At 43.3% G+C, this 16,844-nt stretch overlaps 1 protein-coding gene across 7 annotated transcripts in view; it reads left to right on the plus strand.

Moving 5' to 3' along the window:
• mrtfab (myocardin related transcription factor Ab) overlaps positions 1-16,413 on the plus strand; it is a 34,995-nt gene extending 18,582 nt beyond the window's left edge. For 6 of the 7 annotated variants that reach the window (XM_077502829.1, XM_077502831.1, XM_077502830.1 and 3 more), the window contains 17 exons: positions 3,005-3,070; positions 6,368-6,423; positions 6,592-6,667; positions 7,185-7,343; positions 7,964-8,127; positions 8,207-8,332; positions 8,952-9,020; positions 9,103-9,287; positions 9,534-9,705; positions 10,646-10,999; positions 11,073-11,960; positions 13,016-13,216; positions 13,289-13,381; positions 13,454-13,594; positions 13,705-13,797; positions 13,913-13,973; positions 15,037-16,413. In XM_077502829.1, coding sequence (XP_077358955.1) covers positions 3,005-3,070; positions 6,368-6,423; positions 6,592-6,667; positions 7,185-7,343; positions 7,964-8,127; positions 8,207-8,332; positions 8,952-9,020; positions 9,103-9,287; positions 9,534-9,705; positions 10,646-10,999; positions 11,073-11,960; positions 13,016-13,216; positions 13,289-13,381; positions 13,454-13,594; positions 13,705-13,797; positions 13,913-13,973; positions 15,037-15,560 — 3,428 coding nt within the window. In that variant the 3' untranslated portion in view covers positions 15,561-16,413. The remainder of the gene's footprint in view (positions 1-3,004; positions 3,071-6,367; positions 6,424-6,591; positions 6,668-7,184; positions 7,344-7,963; positions 8,128-8,206; positions 8,333-8,951; positions 9,021-9,102; positions 9,288-9,533; positions 9,706-10,645; positions 11,000-11,072; positions 11,961-13,015; positions 13,217-13,288; positions 13,382-13,453; positions 13,595-13,704; positions 13,798-13,912; positions 13,974-15,036) is intronic. The other variant, XM_077502835.1, reaches the window with a different exon arrangement.
• The last annotated feature ends 431 nt before the right edge of the window (positions 16,414-16,844 follow it).

A 16,844-nucleotide genomic window follows, 5' to 3' on the forward strand; every position in this document is an offset into this window, starting at 1 on the left:
TAGGGCCTTCCTGCTTCCTATAAAAGCCTCAACTCGACAGTCTTCCTTTTTCACGTGCGTGTCAATTTGGCAGTGCTCTAGTTGTCCCAGTAAAACCTTTTCTTAAATTAACCATAATGGCCCTCAAACCTGATTTGATCTTGTAGCGTGTAATCCAGTATCCCCTTTGGAGATTTCCCCAGTTTGGAAATATTAATACCGCAGCCGACTTTGTGTACATACCCAACAGGTCAAACTGAAAAAAAAAATGATGTTCGAGACCAGAGAACTACTTTGTTTAGTTGCACTGTAAGAGACTGGAACTCTGCATTAGTTTGCTATTGAGTTTCTGGTTCACCGAGTACAAAGTGACAAAGAGTGGATCAACAAATAGTAATTCAGTTACGTTATTTATCGGGGTGTTTCGTGTGCGCGCGAAAGGGGATAAGGCAGCAGTGAGATGCCAAGATAGAATAGAAGGAAAGTGTAAGGTTCTCGTTCCCGGAATAAACTTAATCCTGGGAAGTGCCAAGTGGCATGGCGCCCTCCTCTCTGAGCTCAGCCTCCGCCTCCATGGCACACTTGGGCAGCACGTGAATTTCTTAAGTGTTTACTTCTTCAGGACAATTCATCTCTGAGCTGCTGCACAATTGCAGACGTGCGGTACAACTGAACGCGCGTGGTTTGTTTAGGTCTGGGTGTTTATATTAGCGAATGTGAACTGACGTGTTATTACTTTGAAAAGGAGAGTCTCGTGCTTGTCTGATCCCTAAAGAGGTAGTGTGTATACGCTTGTGGATGAAACAGAAGAGTTGACGTCACCAAGTGAGCCTTTCAAAGTTGAGGAAAGGACATTTAACGCGCGCAGGCTTAAGCTAATTACTGCCGCTTGCTGTGTTGCCGTTTGTCATAACGGAGAGCGGAGGCAGCAAACTGCGGCGGGGACGGTCAGCTAGTCTGACCAGTACAAATAAAAGTTTTGTCAGTGCGAAGCAACAGGTGCTGCTTGTCCTCAAGCGAGGCGGCAGAACGGCCGATAGAAGCATGCTTGCAAGCATTGGCGGTATGTTCAACTTCACACTTGTGCGTACCCTTTCAGGACGGACAGCTGGTGTACATAAAAAAAATGGTGTGGTTCTCAAAAGCACACCAGAGGTTGTTGTTTTGTTGTTTTTCTTTTTGCGGGCCACATGCAGACCATCCATAGTCTCTAATGAAGTCAAACTAAAAGTAAGCATTGCCTTTATTTCGATGTGCACGCATGACAGGCCAAGAAAACAAAAGCAATGACTCGTTTTGAGTGTTGCCCACTTAAAAGATATTCTCACTGTTTTTTGGGACTCGTTCCACCATTCTGGCAATTATTATTAAAAAACAAAAACAAAAAAACACCAATGCCAACTGCAGTTCATGTTAGCAACAATCTTATTTCCTGCACAGTGCAGGGAAGAGAGAAGTGCCCGTAAGCAGAACTAAATTTTGAGATTTGTATCTTTACGGAGAGACCGATCGGCCTTTTTATGAATCTGTAGGCCGATAAAGCTGAGCGTGGAATGCTTGTGAACATAGCAAAATTGAGGGTTTTCATTAGGATTTGTAAGATACTTACAGTTATTACTTGTCTCAAAGACATTTAGAACATCTACAGACTATTTTTTTTATTTTTAATTTGCTGTCTGCAAACATATTTTGAAACCTTTTATGAACGAACCCTAATGAAAAGCTCAAACACTGGGAACTCCTTCACTTTTAATTAAAAAATAAAATACAAATAAAAACTAATTAAATTAAGAAATTATGTTGAAATTTTGGAAAACTTTATTTACAGTAGAAAACTTTAGGGAACTATTTAATTGCTTCGTTTTTAATTTAGCGTAACGCATGCTGATGATGACCTTGGACGCTCCCTGCATTTTTTTTAAATTTTTTTTTTTAGCATAGCTGTCAATTCTTTATATGTTTAAAATTAAATGCTTTTTTTTAACGCTAATATTTTCTCTTTTACTGCAAATGAATATTGTCTTGAAATATCGGTTATAAGTCTCCTTGACTATTAATAATTGGTAAAGCTGAGTCCATTTTGTTTTATTCAACAATTTTTACCAAAGAATTGTTTTCAATGATCAAAGAAAGTTATTCGAACAGTTTGATATGTTATGCGTTGCGCTTCCTGTACTATTTTCGTCATCATATTTATCTTTGCCATCGGTCTCAGCTTTCCGCGGTGCAAAAACACATTCTAAGTAAATGTTTTCGACACTAAGTGAGATAATATCCCGCAAGATTTGCCGCCGTCTCGTGAGACGTGAAGTTTCACATGGCATCAGGCAAGGCAGAGTTTGGCCGTTGGTGTGACTTCCGTGACATGTTGCGAACATTTTACAAGGTATTTAGAGCTTGTATTTGCAATGTTTATATGTGAAATTGTTTCACTTTAACTGCATTGAATGAATAATCAAGTTATTCTGTCTTGTTCTCTAAGTCTTTCTTCGTCTCTTGCGTTATGTAACAAGTGCTTCCTGTTTTAAAAAGATGGCACAATCGACCTCACTCTGGGACCGCTTACATTACAGTAATCCCTTCCAAAACTTGTTTGTTCTTTTGTTGATTTATCTTGCTTTATTATACCATATGTTGGTAAGGTTAATTATTCAACTATGTGTACACATGCACATGGATGGGGGGGAAAAATACTACATTGATCTATAAGAAAGAGGAAGTGCGTTGTACATTACTCATGCGCTCCTTCTACCCGCCTCTTTTGTCATCTTAAAAAAAAAAAAAAAACTAGATGGGGTTCGGTGGGAGGAAGAACTGACTGCTAAGTGTGACTTACTCATGTCACTCATGCATTCTGATTCCTGCGCTGGTTTATTCATTTAAATGTGAACAATGGACTCGGGATTAGCTGGACATTGAGAAACAACAAGCAACAGCCTTTTTTTTTTTTTTCTTTTTTCTTTTTTTTTTCGTCATTGAATCGGACATTCTCTGATTTCTTCTTCTCGCCTCTGTCTCCATGCAGTCCTCCAGCTCAAACTCCAACAGAGACGCACGCGAGAGGAGCTGGTCAGTCAAGGGATCATGCCACGTAAGTGTTGCAATATGTTCAATATCATATTGTTTGCTTTTATGGTGCCTATTAGAAAAAAAAACGATAAAAAAAAAAAGAGGATCTATTGCAGGATGCGGCTACTAGTAAAGACAATCTCATTCCCTTGCCGTCTTTAGTCTCCTCAAAAAAATGATCCGGCAATACAATTTTTAAACTATTCTCATTCAAGTTTTGCACATTTGTTATCAAATAGAGCAGCTTCCTCTTCTGCTGCATCCAACTTCCTGTTTCGGTCTTGCACACATCAGACAGTGAAAGGGTAGGTTAAGATTAAAAAAGAAGCAAGGAGCCGCACAGGATGTACGATCGTGTAACTCGCAAGATAGTGATCGTGAAATGAAGATGACGTTAAATGCCAGATGTGCACAGAAATAATATGAAGGTGCATTGAAGCTAAGCCAGCATGTAAAATACACTGCAGTGTCTTTTTTTTTTTTTTTTTTCTGTCTCAGACTTCTTTAGTAGGTTTAATAAATCTATCTGCGGCTATTTTATGTTACAAGGCCCACTGCCAATCCCATTAAATTGTCCAGGTGGAATACAGCACTGTCAGTATGTGCAAATAGAAACTAAATGGAGCGCTATCTTGACCGAGTATGATCTACTGTATGTTCTCTTAGCCCAGGATTCTGCAAACAGTCTGTATTTGGACTGCCACCTCCAGTGACAAGGCCCCGATTGAATTATGATTGCAAAGGAAGGGTCACAAAAAGTGCACAGAAACGAAACAACGTGATATTTCGCTGCAAGAGAACAGAAACTTTGGATCCTTTCTCTTGGATTCTGCGGAAGTGCCAGTTCAGCCGTGGTGTCAAATTGTGGTTTGCAACCGTAGGAGGTGTGAGTGAGAAACTTTCTGCCTCGGGCCCTTTATTAATGACCATTGCGTTGGTTCTGAGCAAGGCGCTTGCTTCGTTGAATGGCAGATGATATTAAGACAATTAATTCCTTCATAGAGTATTTTGTGGAAGACAGAAGACCTTTTGAAGAGGAAGTCAACCCAAAAAATGTTCTTTACAATATTATGTTCTATGTGCCTTCACTATACTAAACGTGGCATTTGTGCAATATGAATAAAGCAGCAAAATCCTCCCATTTTTATCCATCACGTGGGCGGCCATTTTGCCACTTGCTGTCACCTGTAAATGACATCACAGTTGCCTCGGGCTCAGATAATGACCAATCACAGCTCAGCTTGCGAATGTCCCGTGATTAATCACAGAAAAAGGGTGAGCCATGATTGGTCGTTCCCTGGGCCTCGAGTAACTGTGATGTAAGACAGCTAGCGGCAAAATGGCCGCCATTTCAAATGTGTAAAAAAATTCCACAAATGCGATATTAATCAGAATGTCGTTTTTCGACTAGTGTGGGTGTATACAACATATAGTGAAGAAAAAAAATACTTTCTCTTTAAAGATATGATTGAAGTAGTGTGAATTGTTATGGAAAATGTTTTATGTATTCACTGACGCTAACAACAAAATGACACAACTTTTATCATCAAAAGTCAGTAGCACCCATTCAATTGGCACATACGGGACACAGTCTGCATTATCTAACATGTTAACAGTATATCAAAATACAACCCCAGACTTTTATCTGTGTGTTGGATCCAGTAAAAAAAAAAACAACACAAACAAGATACATTTTGGACATAATACAAAGTACAGACAGCAAATGTACAAATGGTGCAGCGTGTAGGCGCTACAATGATCATGAATACAGTAATAAAGGCAAAACAGAGATTTGCACATTGGCAATGTGTTACTATGAAATTATGAGTCAACTGTTTGTCCTTTGCGTCTTCTTGCACACGCTCGTCTGAAAATGTGACCGTATACCTCTGAAAATGTTCCACATCCGATTCCGTGCGTCCATAGTGTCACCCGGTGACTGTGACAGAATAACCGTCATAAATGTTGCTGTGTGTGGTGACGTCGATGCGTCTCTTACATCATCACAGTCGGCACGCGGGTCCTCTGAACGTCAGGAGTTGCGACGCGAGGAATGTCTCCCACCCTCCCACGTTGGGTGTCATCTCGTGGTTGGAATGTCGACACGGTGCGTGTCCCGGGCATGGATTTCACCAGCCCCTCGGTTGACCAATCACATCGTAGCGCTCTTTCAACACTCCCAACTGCCATTGTCTTTTCAATATCCTTCCCTAAATAGTTACTTTGCAGACAACGCAATTTCGATACACTGGCTAGGTTGATCTTATTCAGTTTTGTTTTGAATTTTACAGGCTCAGAACTACTCGGAATCCATTTTCACAGACTGCACATGAGTTCCTCCCACAAGCCCATAGCAGACAGTTAATCCATCAGTCTCTCCCCTTGCTCCCATTAAAAATAAACTGTAGACTTCTGCTCATCAAGAATAGATGGCGATACTGCAGAGCATCTGTGCTTTTTTCACTTGGTCTTTTTTACTTACCATCCTTTCACCTTAGTCGAGTGCTTCTCAAATAGTGGGGCGGGCCCCCCCAGGGGGGCGCGAGGCTCCATCAATGGGGGCGCGTTTGACCTCAGGGAACATGCTTTTTTATTTTTATTTTTTATTTTTTTTACTGTCCTCGAATAAAGTGCAATTGCACCTCCACTACATTAGGGGGCAGTGGTGCTCTCATTATTGGCAGAGTGTGCGCAGGGAGTATTCACTCTAATTAAGGATTTAATTTTATTTTTGAATTTCAGATGCACGTTAAGTCTTTTCTGTTACAGTTAATGAAGCTATTCTTTGTTGTAAGTTGGTCCATATTTCTTTCTTTTTTTTATTCTCTTATATGTTAATACAGATACAGTGTAATGCAGAGGTGTGCTTATAACAGTTTTATAGAAATGATACTGGGTTATGTCAGAAAATAATTGAGAAGCACTGCCTTAGTCTTAGCTAGCTATTGGTAGAATGTGCTGCTACTATAACTGCAGAACGGTTATGTTTAACCGTAAGATTCAGCTTGATGGTCATAATTGTAGTCATGTATCATTATTGTTAGCCACATTTCAGACAAGTATGTAAAAGACACAACGCAATTGTGTTTCCTTGGCCTAAGGCGGAAAGGTGACCCGTGTCAGTAAAGGTTGCGCTTCTGCTCGCGCACACGCCGCACTCCGCCTCGTCACCATCATCATCGGCGCGTGGTTCGGAATAACAATTCTGACCTTCCCTTCCTGCAGCCACTTCAGCCATTAGCAGTTTTGTCACACTTGCCACTTGCTGAATGGAACACTTCTCGATTTCTATTACATTTCTTTATTCTTCCCTTCACAGCGCTGAAGAGCCCGGCAGCCTTTCATGAGCAGCGGCGGAGTCTGGAGCGTGCAAGGGTGAGTTAATCCCTTGAAAAGTACTCAATAAATAATGCATTAAAAATTGCTACAAGGAATTTCTGAACAAGTTCTGAGTGCTCTGTTGCTCTTCTCCACTTAATATGTCCAAAAAGACGTTGTTGTAAACCTTTTTACATGACATTGTATTATTGGTTTTTTGGACAGACTGAAGACTATCTCAAGAGGAAGATCCGGAGTCGTCCCGAACGCTCTGAGCTGGTCAGGATGCACATTCTGGAGGGTGAGGCTCCGTCATTTGTTTTCAAATATGCATGAAACATTCAAGAGGAAGTCAAACTTGAACATTTCTTGACAATAATGTGACCTCACTGGCCTAAACATGACATTCTGATTAATATTGCATTTGGGGAATATGAGTTGAGCAGCAAAATCCAGCCGTTTTTATCCGTCTCTGGGGGCGGCCATTTTGCCACTTGCTGTCGACTGAAGATGACATCACAGATTCTCAGGGCCAATCGCAGCTCACTTGTTTTCTTGAAGCTGATCAGTGGTTGGTTGTTAGCAACTGTGATGTCATTTTCACTGGATAGTAAGTAGCAAAATGGCCGCCTTCTGATATTGATCAAAACTGCTTGATTTTGCTGCTTAACTCGTATTAACCAGAATACCGTATTTAGACTAGAGACTGCATCAAACATACTATTGTCAAGAATTTTTTGGTGGCTTGACTTCCCCTTTTAAAGTTGATGCAAAATTCTCATGACATTGAAGCGTATTTTCGCATGTCTGCTCTGCAGAGACGTCAGCGGAGCCCTCCCTGCAGGCCAAGCAGCTGCAGCTAAAGAGAGCTCGACTTGCCGACGACCTCAACGACAAGATCTCCCACAGACCCGGCCCCATCGAACTGGTGCACAAGAACATCCTGTCCGTCTGCCCTGATCAGCAATCGCCACCTGGTAACTGCACCTCCATACATGTTTTGTTTAACTCATTCACTTCCAGCCATTTTCACATTTCGCAATCCCGTTCGCTCCCGGCTGTTTTACTGGATTTTGACCGATTTTGCAAGGCCCACAGAATATTGTGTTCTATTGCTATAAAAGCATCAAAAGAAAGATTAAAGTCTCTTCTTTCATCAGGAAAAAAAGTATGTTTCTATCTGTTTCCGTTTTGCAGCAATTAACATTAGATGAGAGCTAAGTTTCATCAGTTTTCACAAATCTATTTAAAATTGTAAGTAATTGAGCTTTTTTTCTACATGGCCCTGGTTGATCTCCTTTGCTCTGCTGCCACCTGCTGGCCGTTTGTGTAATAACTACCATTTCTGCAAGCGTTCTTTGCAGTTGAGATGCTGCATCAATGCCTTCTGTATGCTCTAGCATTAAAAAACAAAACAAACAAAACGTATAAATACGTCTTTGGGACACTTAGAACGTTAAAAAAACGTATTTATACGTTATTGGGAGCAAATGAGTTAAGCAATTTTGAGTCCCCCATACTTAGAGTGACCGTAAAAACACTTGTTACTTTTATGTTTATGTTGGTTACACCGCTATATGTTTTTGTTGTTTTGCAGAATCTCCAAAGGGAGCTGGAGGCGAGAGCTCCTCATTGGACGAAGACAGCAGTGATGCGCTGTCACCCGACCAGCTCGCCAATCACGACTCTCCTCTGAGCACCGCCCCGCAGCCATCGCCCTCGGACGCCGTCGTCCAGAATGGGGACATGTCCCCGACACAGGTTCTGTCAACGAATACGACGGAATCGTTCATTTACAAACAAACGTGTGCATTTTTGTCTCACAATTGTTTTGGTTCAGTTTGTTACGCAGGCCGCTCCACTGCCGCCTCCTACTCCGGTGGCCAACGGGTCCGATTCACCCCCGCCCCTCAAAGTGGCAAACGGGACCATAGTAGCCTCCCGCATACCCTTTGGGCAGCTCAAGGTGAATATGAATTATTATTCATTAATGTTAATCTGTCTTAATCAATATGTGTGGGACAACTCTAATTACCATAAATATCAATCTTGTAAATAAATAGCCACATCTTTTGTTGCAGCTTATAGTCTTATCTATTTATAAAACTATGAATTGATTCTTTTAATATCTTCCCCCCCCCCATAAATTAATAAAAAAGGCCAAATTTTTTTGTGTCATATTGTTTTCTTAAAATTTGCTGTTCACATGAATTTAAAAGTATTTTTAGATTTATAAAAGTTCTGACTTATTGCACTTTGAGACCATTCAGAATGTTTTTAATTCATATTTACAATTATTGAATTAGAATTATGAAAATATTCTCATCCTTGCTGATGTCAATCATGGGTTACTTTCATTCATAAACTAAATAATTTAACCAGTCACTGCCTCCTAAAATGTAATTTAGTATTTAATGTTTGTGAGTGTTTATCATGTCCTTGATATTAAAGAATTGATGTTGCAAAATAAGTCAATATCTGATTGAATTGAAGTGACTTTAAATTGAATCGAAGTGAACTCTTGTAAATGGAAACCGAATCGATTGAGGAAATTAGAATTGATACCCAGCCCTGCTACTCTTCAGTCTCACAGTAAGACGAGCTCCGATCGTCCTCCGCTGAGATCCAAGAAAGCAAAGGACAACAAACCCAAGGTAAGCAAGCTTGTTTCTCTCTTTCAAAAGGCTAAATAATGTGATTTTCTGTCTCCCTAATCATCATCTCCATGACCTGCAGGTGAAGAAGCTGAAATATCACCAGTACATCCCTCCAGACCAGAAGGCGGACAAGGAGCGTCCGCCTCTGATGGACTCTTCCTACGCCAAACTCCTGCAGCAACAACAGCTCTTCTTGCAACTGCAGATTCTCAACCAGCAGCAGCAGCACTACAACTACCACACCATCCTGCCCGCGCCTCCAAAGTGAGTGCCAAGCAACGCCGTGATCAACTTTTATCATCTGGTGTTTCCTCTCACTCGTCATGTCGCGAATAATGAAAGCTAAATTACGTCAGGCAATCTCATGCTTATGTGAGTAGACTGTACTTGTTGGTGCTCAGTGTCAGTCGACCAAGGTAGGTATTAGTTTTTACAAGGCTGCTAAGATTAGCGGGTTGCAGCACTGGGTGTCATCGTGTTCTTGGTTTTGTGTCCGCCCTCCGCCCCCAGGCCAGCACCAGAGCAGCCCCTCCCGACGAACCCCAGCCCTTCCCCCACTCGCAATGTTCCCACGGCCCCCAAAAGCACCGCAACCCCGACGAGTGGAAACGCACGTCAGGGCCAAAGTTCACTGGGAGGAGCCAAACCGACCACTTTGCCTGCCAACCTGGATGAGTTCAAAGTAAGTTTTGCACCACTTCACACTGAAACCACAAAAACAAAAACAAAAAAAATTGCCTTTTGTCTTGGTACGTCATGTGATTTCTTTATTATTGCAATCCCTTCATACTAAATTTATTGCACAAAAAAGTGGCCAGACGAATATGTGCAATATGAATTTGCATGTATGAACGTATGGTGTTCCGCAGGGTTCAATTCTGGGGCCTCTACTGTTTTCATTCTATCCTATGGCACCTTTGGTTCCATCTTATGAACTTAAATACGGATTTGCGCGAGTTATGAAATAAAAGTTTGTAGACAATGAGGGTGTTGAAAATTTTAATAACGGAAAGGACGATGAATAATTACCACTCGATCCTCAGAGCTTATTAACTGCGCTCCAGTGTTGAAGGTAAATATATTTGGTTATATAACCGGTTTTAAAAAATATATATTGAAGGGTTCTAATAATAAATTTAAGTTGGTTATTATTGCGTTCGTGGAATACGAGTTAAGCAGCAAAATCCAACAGTTTTTGTCAATATTAGAATGCGGCCATTTTGCCACTTGTTGTCGACTGAAGATGACATAGTTGTTCAAGTCTCGGGTAACAACCAATCACAGCTCAGCTTCAGAAAACAAAACCGGTGAGATGTGATTGGTTGTTGCCTGAGCAACTGTGATGTCATCTTCAGTCGACAGCAAGTGGCAAAATGGCCGCCCCCCTGAGATGGATAAAAACGGCTGGATTTTGCTGCATAACTCATATTCCACAATCAGAATGTCATATTTAGACGAGTGAGGTCACACATAAGAAATTATTGTCAAAAATTGTTTAAGTTTGACTTCCCTTTAAGCTGCTTGGAAATGGGGAAATACAAGAACACAAACGCTTTCTGAATTCAAGGTGAAGAAAGCCAGATTCAACGAAACGGCTTTTGAGTCCCGCCTTGTTGTTCCAGGTTGCCGAGTTAAAACAGGAGCTGAAGTTGCGAGGTCTGACCGTCTCGGGCACCAAAAACGACCTCATCGAGAGGCTCCGCAACTACCAAGAGCAGAACGTGTCGAAAAACGGCGCCGCGCAAACCGTCCACCAGGGCGGCGCCTCTGCAGCGAACGCGGCCGCCGACCACCAACAGGCCGAGGGAGGCTTGAAGACGGCTCTGTCCCCGCTGGCTCAAGCTTTTCCTGGTCGGGTCGTGCGTTTTGGAAGCACCAGCTCCAGCCCGCCCGTTTCTCCGTCGCCATCCGAGCGCTCATTAGCCGGGCTGAGTCCAGATGAAACGAGCTGTAACGGAGACATGTTTGGGGAGATGGTGAGCATTGTGAAAAAATAAGTTTGTCTCTTTTCCAAAACACGGATTTATTTCTTTTTTTTTTCCCCTTCAGGTGAGCTCCCCCTTGACTCAACTCACCCTCCATCCCTCCCCTCAGCACCCATCCAACACCTCCCCTCTTTCCCAACTCCCGCTCTGTCAGCCCAAAGAAGAAGGCCAGAGCTCATGCAGCCTCCACAGGCCCTCACTGGAGTCTTTCTCTGTGGTCGCCATGGAAGCTTCCTCCATGGACAAAGACCAGATGCTGCAGGAGAAGGACAAACAGATTGAGGAGTTGACCCGGATGCTGAGGCAGAAGCAGAGGCTGGTGGAGACGCTCAGATCTCAGCTGGAACTGGGAAAGATGGCGGGGGCGGCGGCACCAGAGCGGGAAGGAAGCGACAAGAGAGCCTCCGACGCGAAAACTCAAACGCTCATTAAAGCGTCGGCCATCGAGCCGCCCGTGCTTGCCGACGGCCTGTCGAAGGTGAAGCGGGAAGCTCAGCCTGCGGAAGATATGACGGGAGTGGTGGAGGAGGCCCAAAGCAAAAGGGCGATCCAGCCCATGCAGTGCTCCCAGGAGACGCTGCTCAGACTCCAGCAGATTAATCGGCTGCAAGTCCAACAAGCGGAGCAGCTGACGCAGTCCCGCAACCCTCCCAAGCAGCCCGAGCACAAGAAGGAATCCCAAATCCTGCTCCAGCAGCAGCAGCAACTCCAGCAGCTCATCATTCAGCAGACGCAGCAGAAGCAGCTGCAACAAGCTCAAGGGAAGAAGAACCAAACGCAGCACAAGAGCCCGCTTCAGCTGAAGCGGGTCCAGGTGCAGATCCACAACCAGACGGCGGCCGCCACCCAGAAGCCCGCAGCCAACCAAAGCCAGCAGAGGAAGCAGCTGAAGGCTCAGCAAAGGCAGCAGCAGCAGCACAAGCAGCAGACGGCCACTGTCGGCACTCAGCAGGTGAGCGTCGTCGCCAAGCATATGCGGCAACATTATTAGTCATAAAAAAGGTACAACGACACAATCTATGGAAGTTACATCATCCCAGTGGTGTTTCAGTAAAAATCAAGTCAACTTAATTATTTCAAAATTGGAACCTTTTTATTTGGGTTTTTTTTTGGTGATGGAATTACTGCTCTCTACAGCATTATACGCGCAATGCTTGTATTCCAGTGTAAGGTGTAATCTGACTTTTCAAGAAAGAAAAAAAAAATCACACACTTGATGTGGATGATGTGTTCAGCATTACAGGGTAAATGCACAACTAATTTATGGCATCTCAGTTCATTTCGGTGGGGAAATATAATTTTATGATGAATCAATTGAACGTATAATAATTATATGGTGTCCAACTGTCCATAAATGTATAGTGAAATTCCACCTTTTTTTTTTTTTAACAAACGATCACTTTTAAGGATGTAACAATATGCAAACTTCACAATATGAACCTCACAATATAATAATCGTCACAATATTGTCAGGAGGTTGGCGATTAAAAAAAAAAAAAGAAGAAGAAAAAAAAATACCAATACTGTATAGAAACTCACAATATTGTGTAAAAATAAAAAAATACAATGAAAAAAGCATAATACTGTTTTTGTATAGAACAGAAATAAGCTTGTCCAGTCATTTTATTGTGTGATAACTGCTGCAGTATATCCAGTTTGAACATAGTTTTGTTCACGTGAGCAATAAGACCAGCATGTAAATATCATAATCCATAAATGACCTACAATCACTAATAACACTTTATATTAAGGCACTTACTTGCTAATGCATGCACACATTGTGAACCGAGTCAATTTGTGGAGGAAGCCAAACGTGTTACTTACCATTTGTGTGAATTTTAAAACATAGGTGGCCAAAATATGCCTAATTAAAATGAGGCTGCGCTAATAAATTGTCCACCAGAGGGTGCTGGAGCTGCACAAATGGTAAATGATGATATTGTGGCAATTTTAAGATCATGATTTCTACTTCCTGTACATCCAAATAAATCGTTATTTTTCCTCTAGGTGGCGCCAGTTTTCATCAACCAACAGAACAGCGCGCAGATCCACACTCAAGCTATTTCGTTAGACCTCCTTAAGGCTGGCGGCACACTGGTCACCGACTCCAACGGCAACCACTACTTGATCGCCCTGACCAGTAACGCGCCGGATGGTCACAACCGAACGGCCTCGCAGGCCAAAAGCAACGGACGCGTCACGTTGCAGGTACGCAGCGAGCGACGCGAGGTGTGAGGACACTCGCACATCCTTCATGCTCTTTTTTTTTTTTCTTTGTAGAGACTACAGTCCACCCCCAACAAGCTGCCCAGCACTGACGGCCAATCACAAAAGCAGAAAGACAGCAAGGGGGCGAGCCAGCCAATCAAAAAGGTGCGACGACGACGACCAACCGGCAATCTTTTTTTCCGATCAAGATGAATGACGCTTAATTACCTCCCCCAGGGAGAGAAAGCGGCGTTGCACGTGGACACCAACGGCGTCCCGCCGGCCAGCTCGTGCGCCACCGCACCCCCCAACCTGCAGCCTTTCTTCGACGACATGTCCAACAGCGAAAGCCAAAGCAACCCCATCTCCTCCTTCAAGGTACCGTCGGCACCTGCCCGTCACGCTCGTCTCCCGTTTCCGTCTCTGCTCCTCGTCCTTCCCCTCATTCATCCGTTGACCGTTTCCTCTTCATCGCTCCATCCCGGCAGACAGAGCGGGCGTGCCCGCCTTATGACCGACACACTCTGTTTACTCCTCCCTCTCCCAAACCCAACACCTCTCTTCCTACACAGCGCTTCAAAGTACGTCCTTCACATTTGCCGTTTTTTTAGCTTCACTTTCTCACTTTTGTGCACAGTTTCAGTTTTTAAGAAATCTGCGTGGCGTTAACAAGTATTGGGTCGTTTGTGTTTACAGGGGAATGGCGTCAACTGTCAGCAAATGGACGACCTTTTTGACATCCTGCTCAAGAGTGGAGGTACAAAGACGGTGGTCTCCAACCTTTTTCCCACCGAGAGCTATTTTTAGAAAAGCAAAACGGCAGCGGACAACTCACGTTTCGCAACATTTATCTGATTTAATTTTTATTTGCCTTTACTTCAAACACAACAGTAGTCACAAAATGCATATGTTGACATATCAAAAAATAATAATTCCAAAATTATGCAGAATATGCATGCAAGTGGTGCAGCGGATCACAAAAGTCACGGTTTGGATCGGATCGTTTTTGGATCAGTAAAAAAAATAAATAAATAAATAGTGCTTGTCTTAATTTATTTTGCAAAACACTTTTGCCCATTAAAAAAAAAAAAAGGTCTAATATGGCAGTTTAGGATTTAGGAACACAATATTTAAGTGCAATATGAAGCAGACACATTCTTATTTTATACATAGTCAGTGTAAAATAAGATATTAATGGCTTAAAGTAGTTTTCCTAAAATCTAAACGGCCATAGTTGACATTTTGAGTTTTTTGTTTTGTTTTTACATTTATGTAATGGACAAAACTGTTATGAAATAAATGAAGTCAAAGTTATATTTATCGTTTTTTTAAGTAATGAAAAGAGCTCAAAGTACATTTTAAGGCACATTCTCTTCCTTGAACTCATTTGCTCCCAAAAACGTATATATACGTTCTATGGCCAGGCATCCATTATTAATGCTAATAGCTCGCTGCTAGCCATTAACGTCGGAGATTTGTGCCGTGCCGTACAATGACGACTAGCTGTTTCTTAGCGTCCCAAATTAGCGATTGATTATGAGTTTGGGATCGCGTTGTTCTGTTTGTCGCAACGAAATGTCAATAAAAAGTATGATAAATAAATTGTAAACGTTGAAAAGGGAAGTCAAGCTAGCCGTCACGCCATGACGCGGCCCAACTTCAAAGTAAAAGTCTGCTAAGGCTATTTGCATGCCGACAGTGTATTATTTGGTAAAGTGTGTGTACTAAGATGTTGTACAAGTAAGAACACAAAATCTCGCATCACATTCACAATTATTTACGTTGTTTTGGTACTTGTTTCTTCTTGTGTCCTCCAAAAGAAATCCCAGGTTTTAAAGCCAACCCGGACCCGTCGCTCGCCCCTCTACACTCCGACCCGCCCTCGCCCACCGCCCCTCCGTCCCCTCTCCACCTCTCCCCGCCCACCCCTTCCCCCCCGAGGGAGCCCTGCACGGGCGGCGGCACTCACCTGGAGGACTTCCTGGAGAGCTCCGCGCTGCTCGGGGCGGAGCCGAGCGGCGGCCTGGCGCTCATCGACGACCTCCACAGCCAAATGCTGAGCACCGCCGGCATCCTGGACCACCCGCCCTCCCCCATGGACACGTCCGACTTGGGCTTCCCGCCCCACTCGGCCGGGCTGGACTTCGGCGACGCCGCTCTGGACAGCATGGATTGGCTGGACATCTCCATGGTGGGGAGCTCCGGCGGCGCGGGAGGAGGAGGCGGAGGCGGAGACGGGGGCACCAGTTTGACCCCTCTGGCGCCGCACACGCCGCCGAGCGTCTTCTCTGCTGACTTCCTGGATAGCACGGACCTGCAGCTGCACTTGGAGTTGTGTCTGTAGCCTCGGATGGCGGCGTGACGCGTTCAGGCTCCGCCTTGATACCTTCTCTATGCTGTCTCTTATCACTGCTGGGCTCTCTGGCACACACATGGAAAGCCGCTTTCAGTTTTGATTCCATATTCTTGATATCTGCCTTCAGGTCCATTTGTCCTCCGTAGGATGTCGGTTTACTAGTTCGCAAAATTCTTACTAGTGAGGACAAATATTGATATCAAGGATATTGAATAAATGCTCAACCGGCTTCCCACGCACTCACACTTACACAGCCCTTTCTATTCCTGGCTTTCTTATGCACTATGAGGTGGGCTTCAAAGTAATCTGTATAAAGTGAATCCGTCATTTCAAGGTAACGGTTGCCCATCGATCTACGATCACATGGAAGTGTGTGTGATGTGCAAGTGTGTCAGTGCCTCCTAAACTTTGCACTTATCGGTTTGGTTTCACGGTGAGGGGGGGGGGGCGTTCAGGTCGGCGGACGAATGTTGGGCGAAGACGCCTTTTTCGATCAGCTGAGGTGTTGACGGAGAGGGGGCCCACCCTCGATCACCTTAGCGTCCTGATGCCCACCCGCACGAGTAAAACAAAAACAAAACAAAAAACACGCACAGCCGTCATTGGTTGTCAGTTGCTGTTGAAATGAACCTTATCAGTGGCGACAGTTGAAAATGAAGCCTCGTTAGAGGTTGCCTATTATTGGTAACGTTATGGTAGACCACTATTATTGCTGTATATGGGGTGTATATTATCAGTTGTTCATATGGCTATTTTTTTTCTTTGCTGGTTGTTTAGTGGAGCTAGCCAGCTGGGGGAAATAGGGTGAGGGCGGGGCTTCCAAAAACTTGGACCTTGTCTTTCTTTTTTCTTTTTCTTTTTTTCTTTTTTTTAAAGAATAAACAAAAAACGTTATGAAAACAATTGTCTGCATCATTACTGCACTTTTTTTCTGGCACACCAAGCATTTACATTATCAGGAGCCTTGTAATTTATGCTATATGAATTTGACTTAAAATTAAATGTTTTTTTTTTTTGTGAATTAAGCAAATTTGTATCCACACACATTTTTCGTTTTTATATAATATTGGTTAGTTATTAGAATAATGGCTAAGTAACAAATAAAATAAATATTAAATAACCCACCCATAACTCCAATCTTTCTAAATCTAATGTTACCCTTCAGCACAATAGATTGTCCATCCCTTTCACGGGGTCCTCGTTTTGCCTAAATCCGAACCGGTGAACCTTCGCTAACGCAGGAGTGAGCAAATTTTTACAGTAAATAGCAAC

The sequence above is a fragment of the Festucalex cinctus genome, chromosome 17 (assembly GCF_051991245.1).
Source record: "Festucalex cinctus isolate MCC-2025b chromosome 17, RoL_Fcin_1.0, whole genome shotgun sequence".
Taxonomy (NCBI): domain Eukaryota; kingdom Metazoa; phylum Chordata; class Actinopteri; order Syngnathiformes; family Syngnathidae; genus Festucalex; species Festucalex cinctus.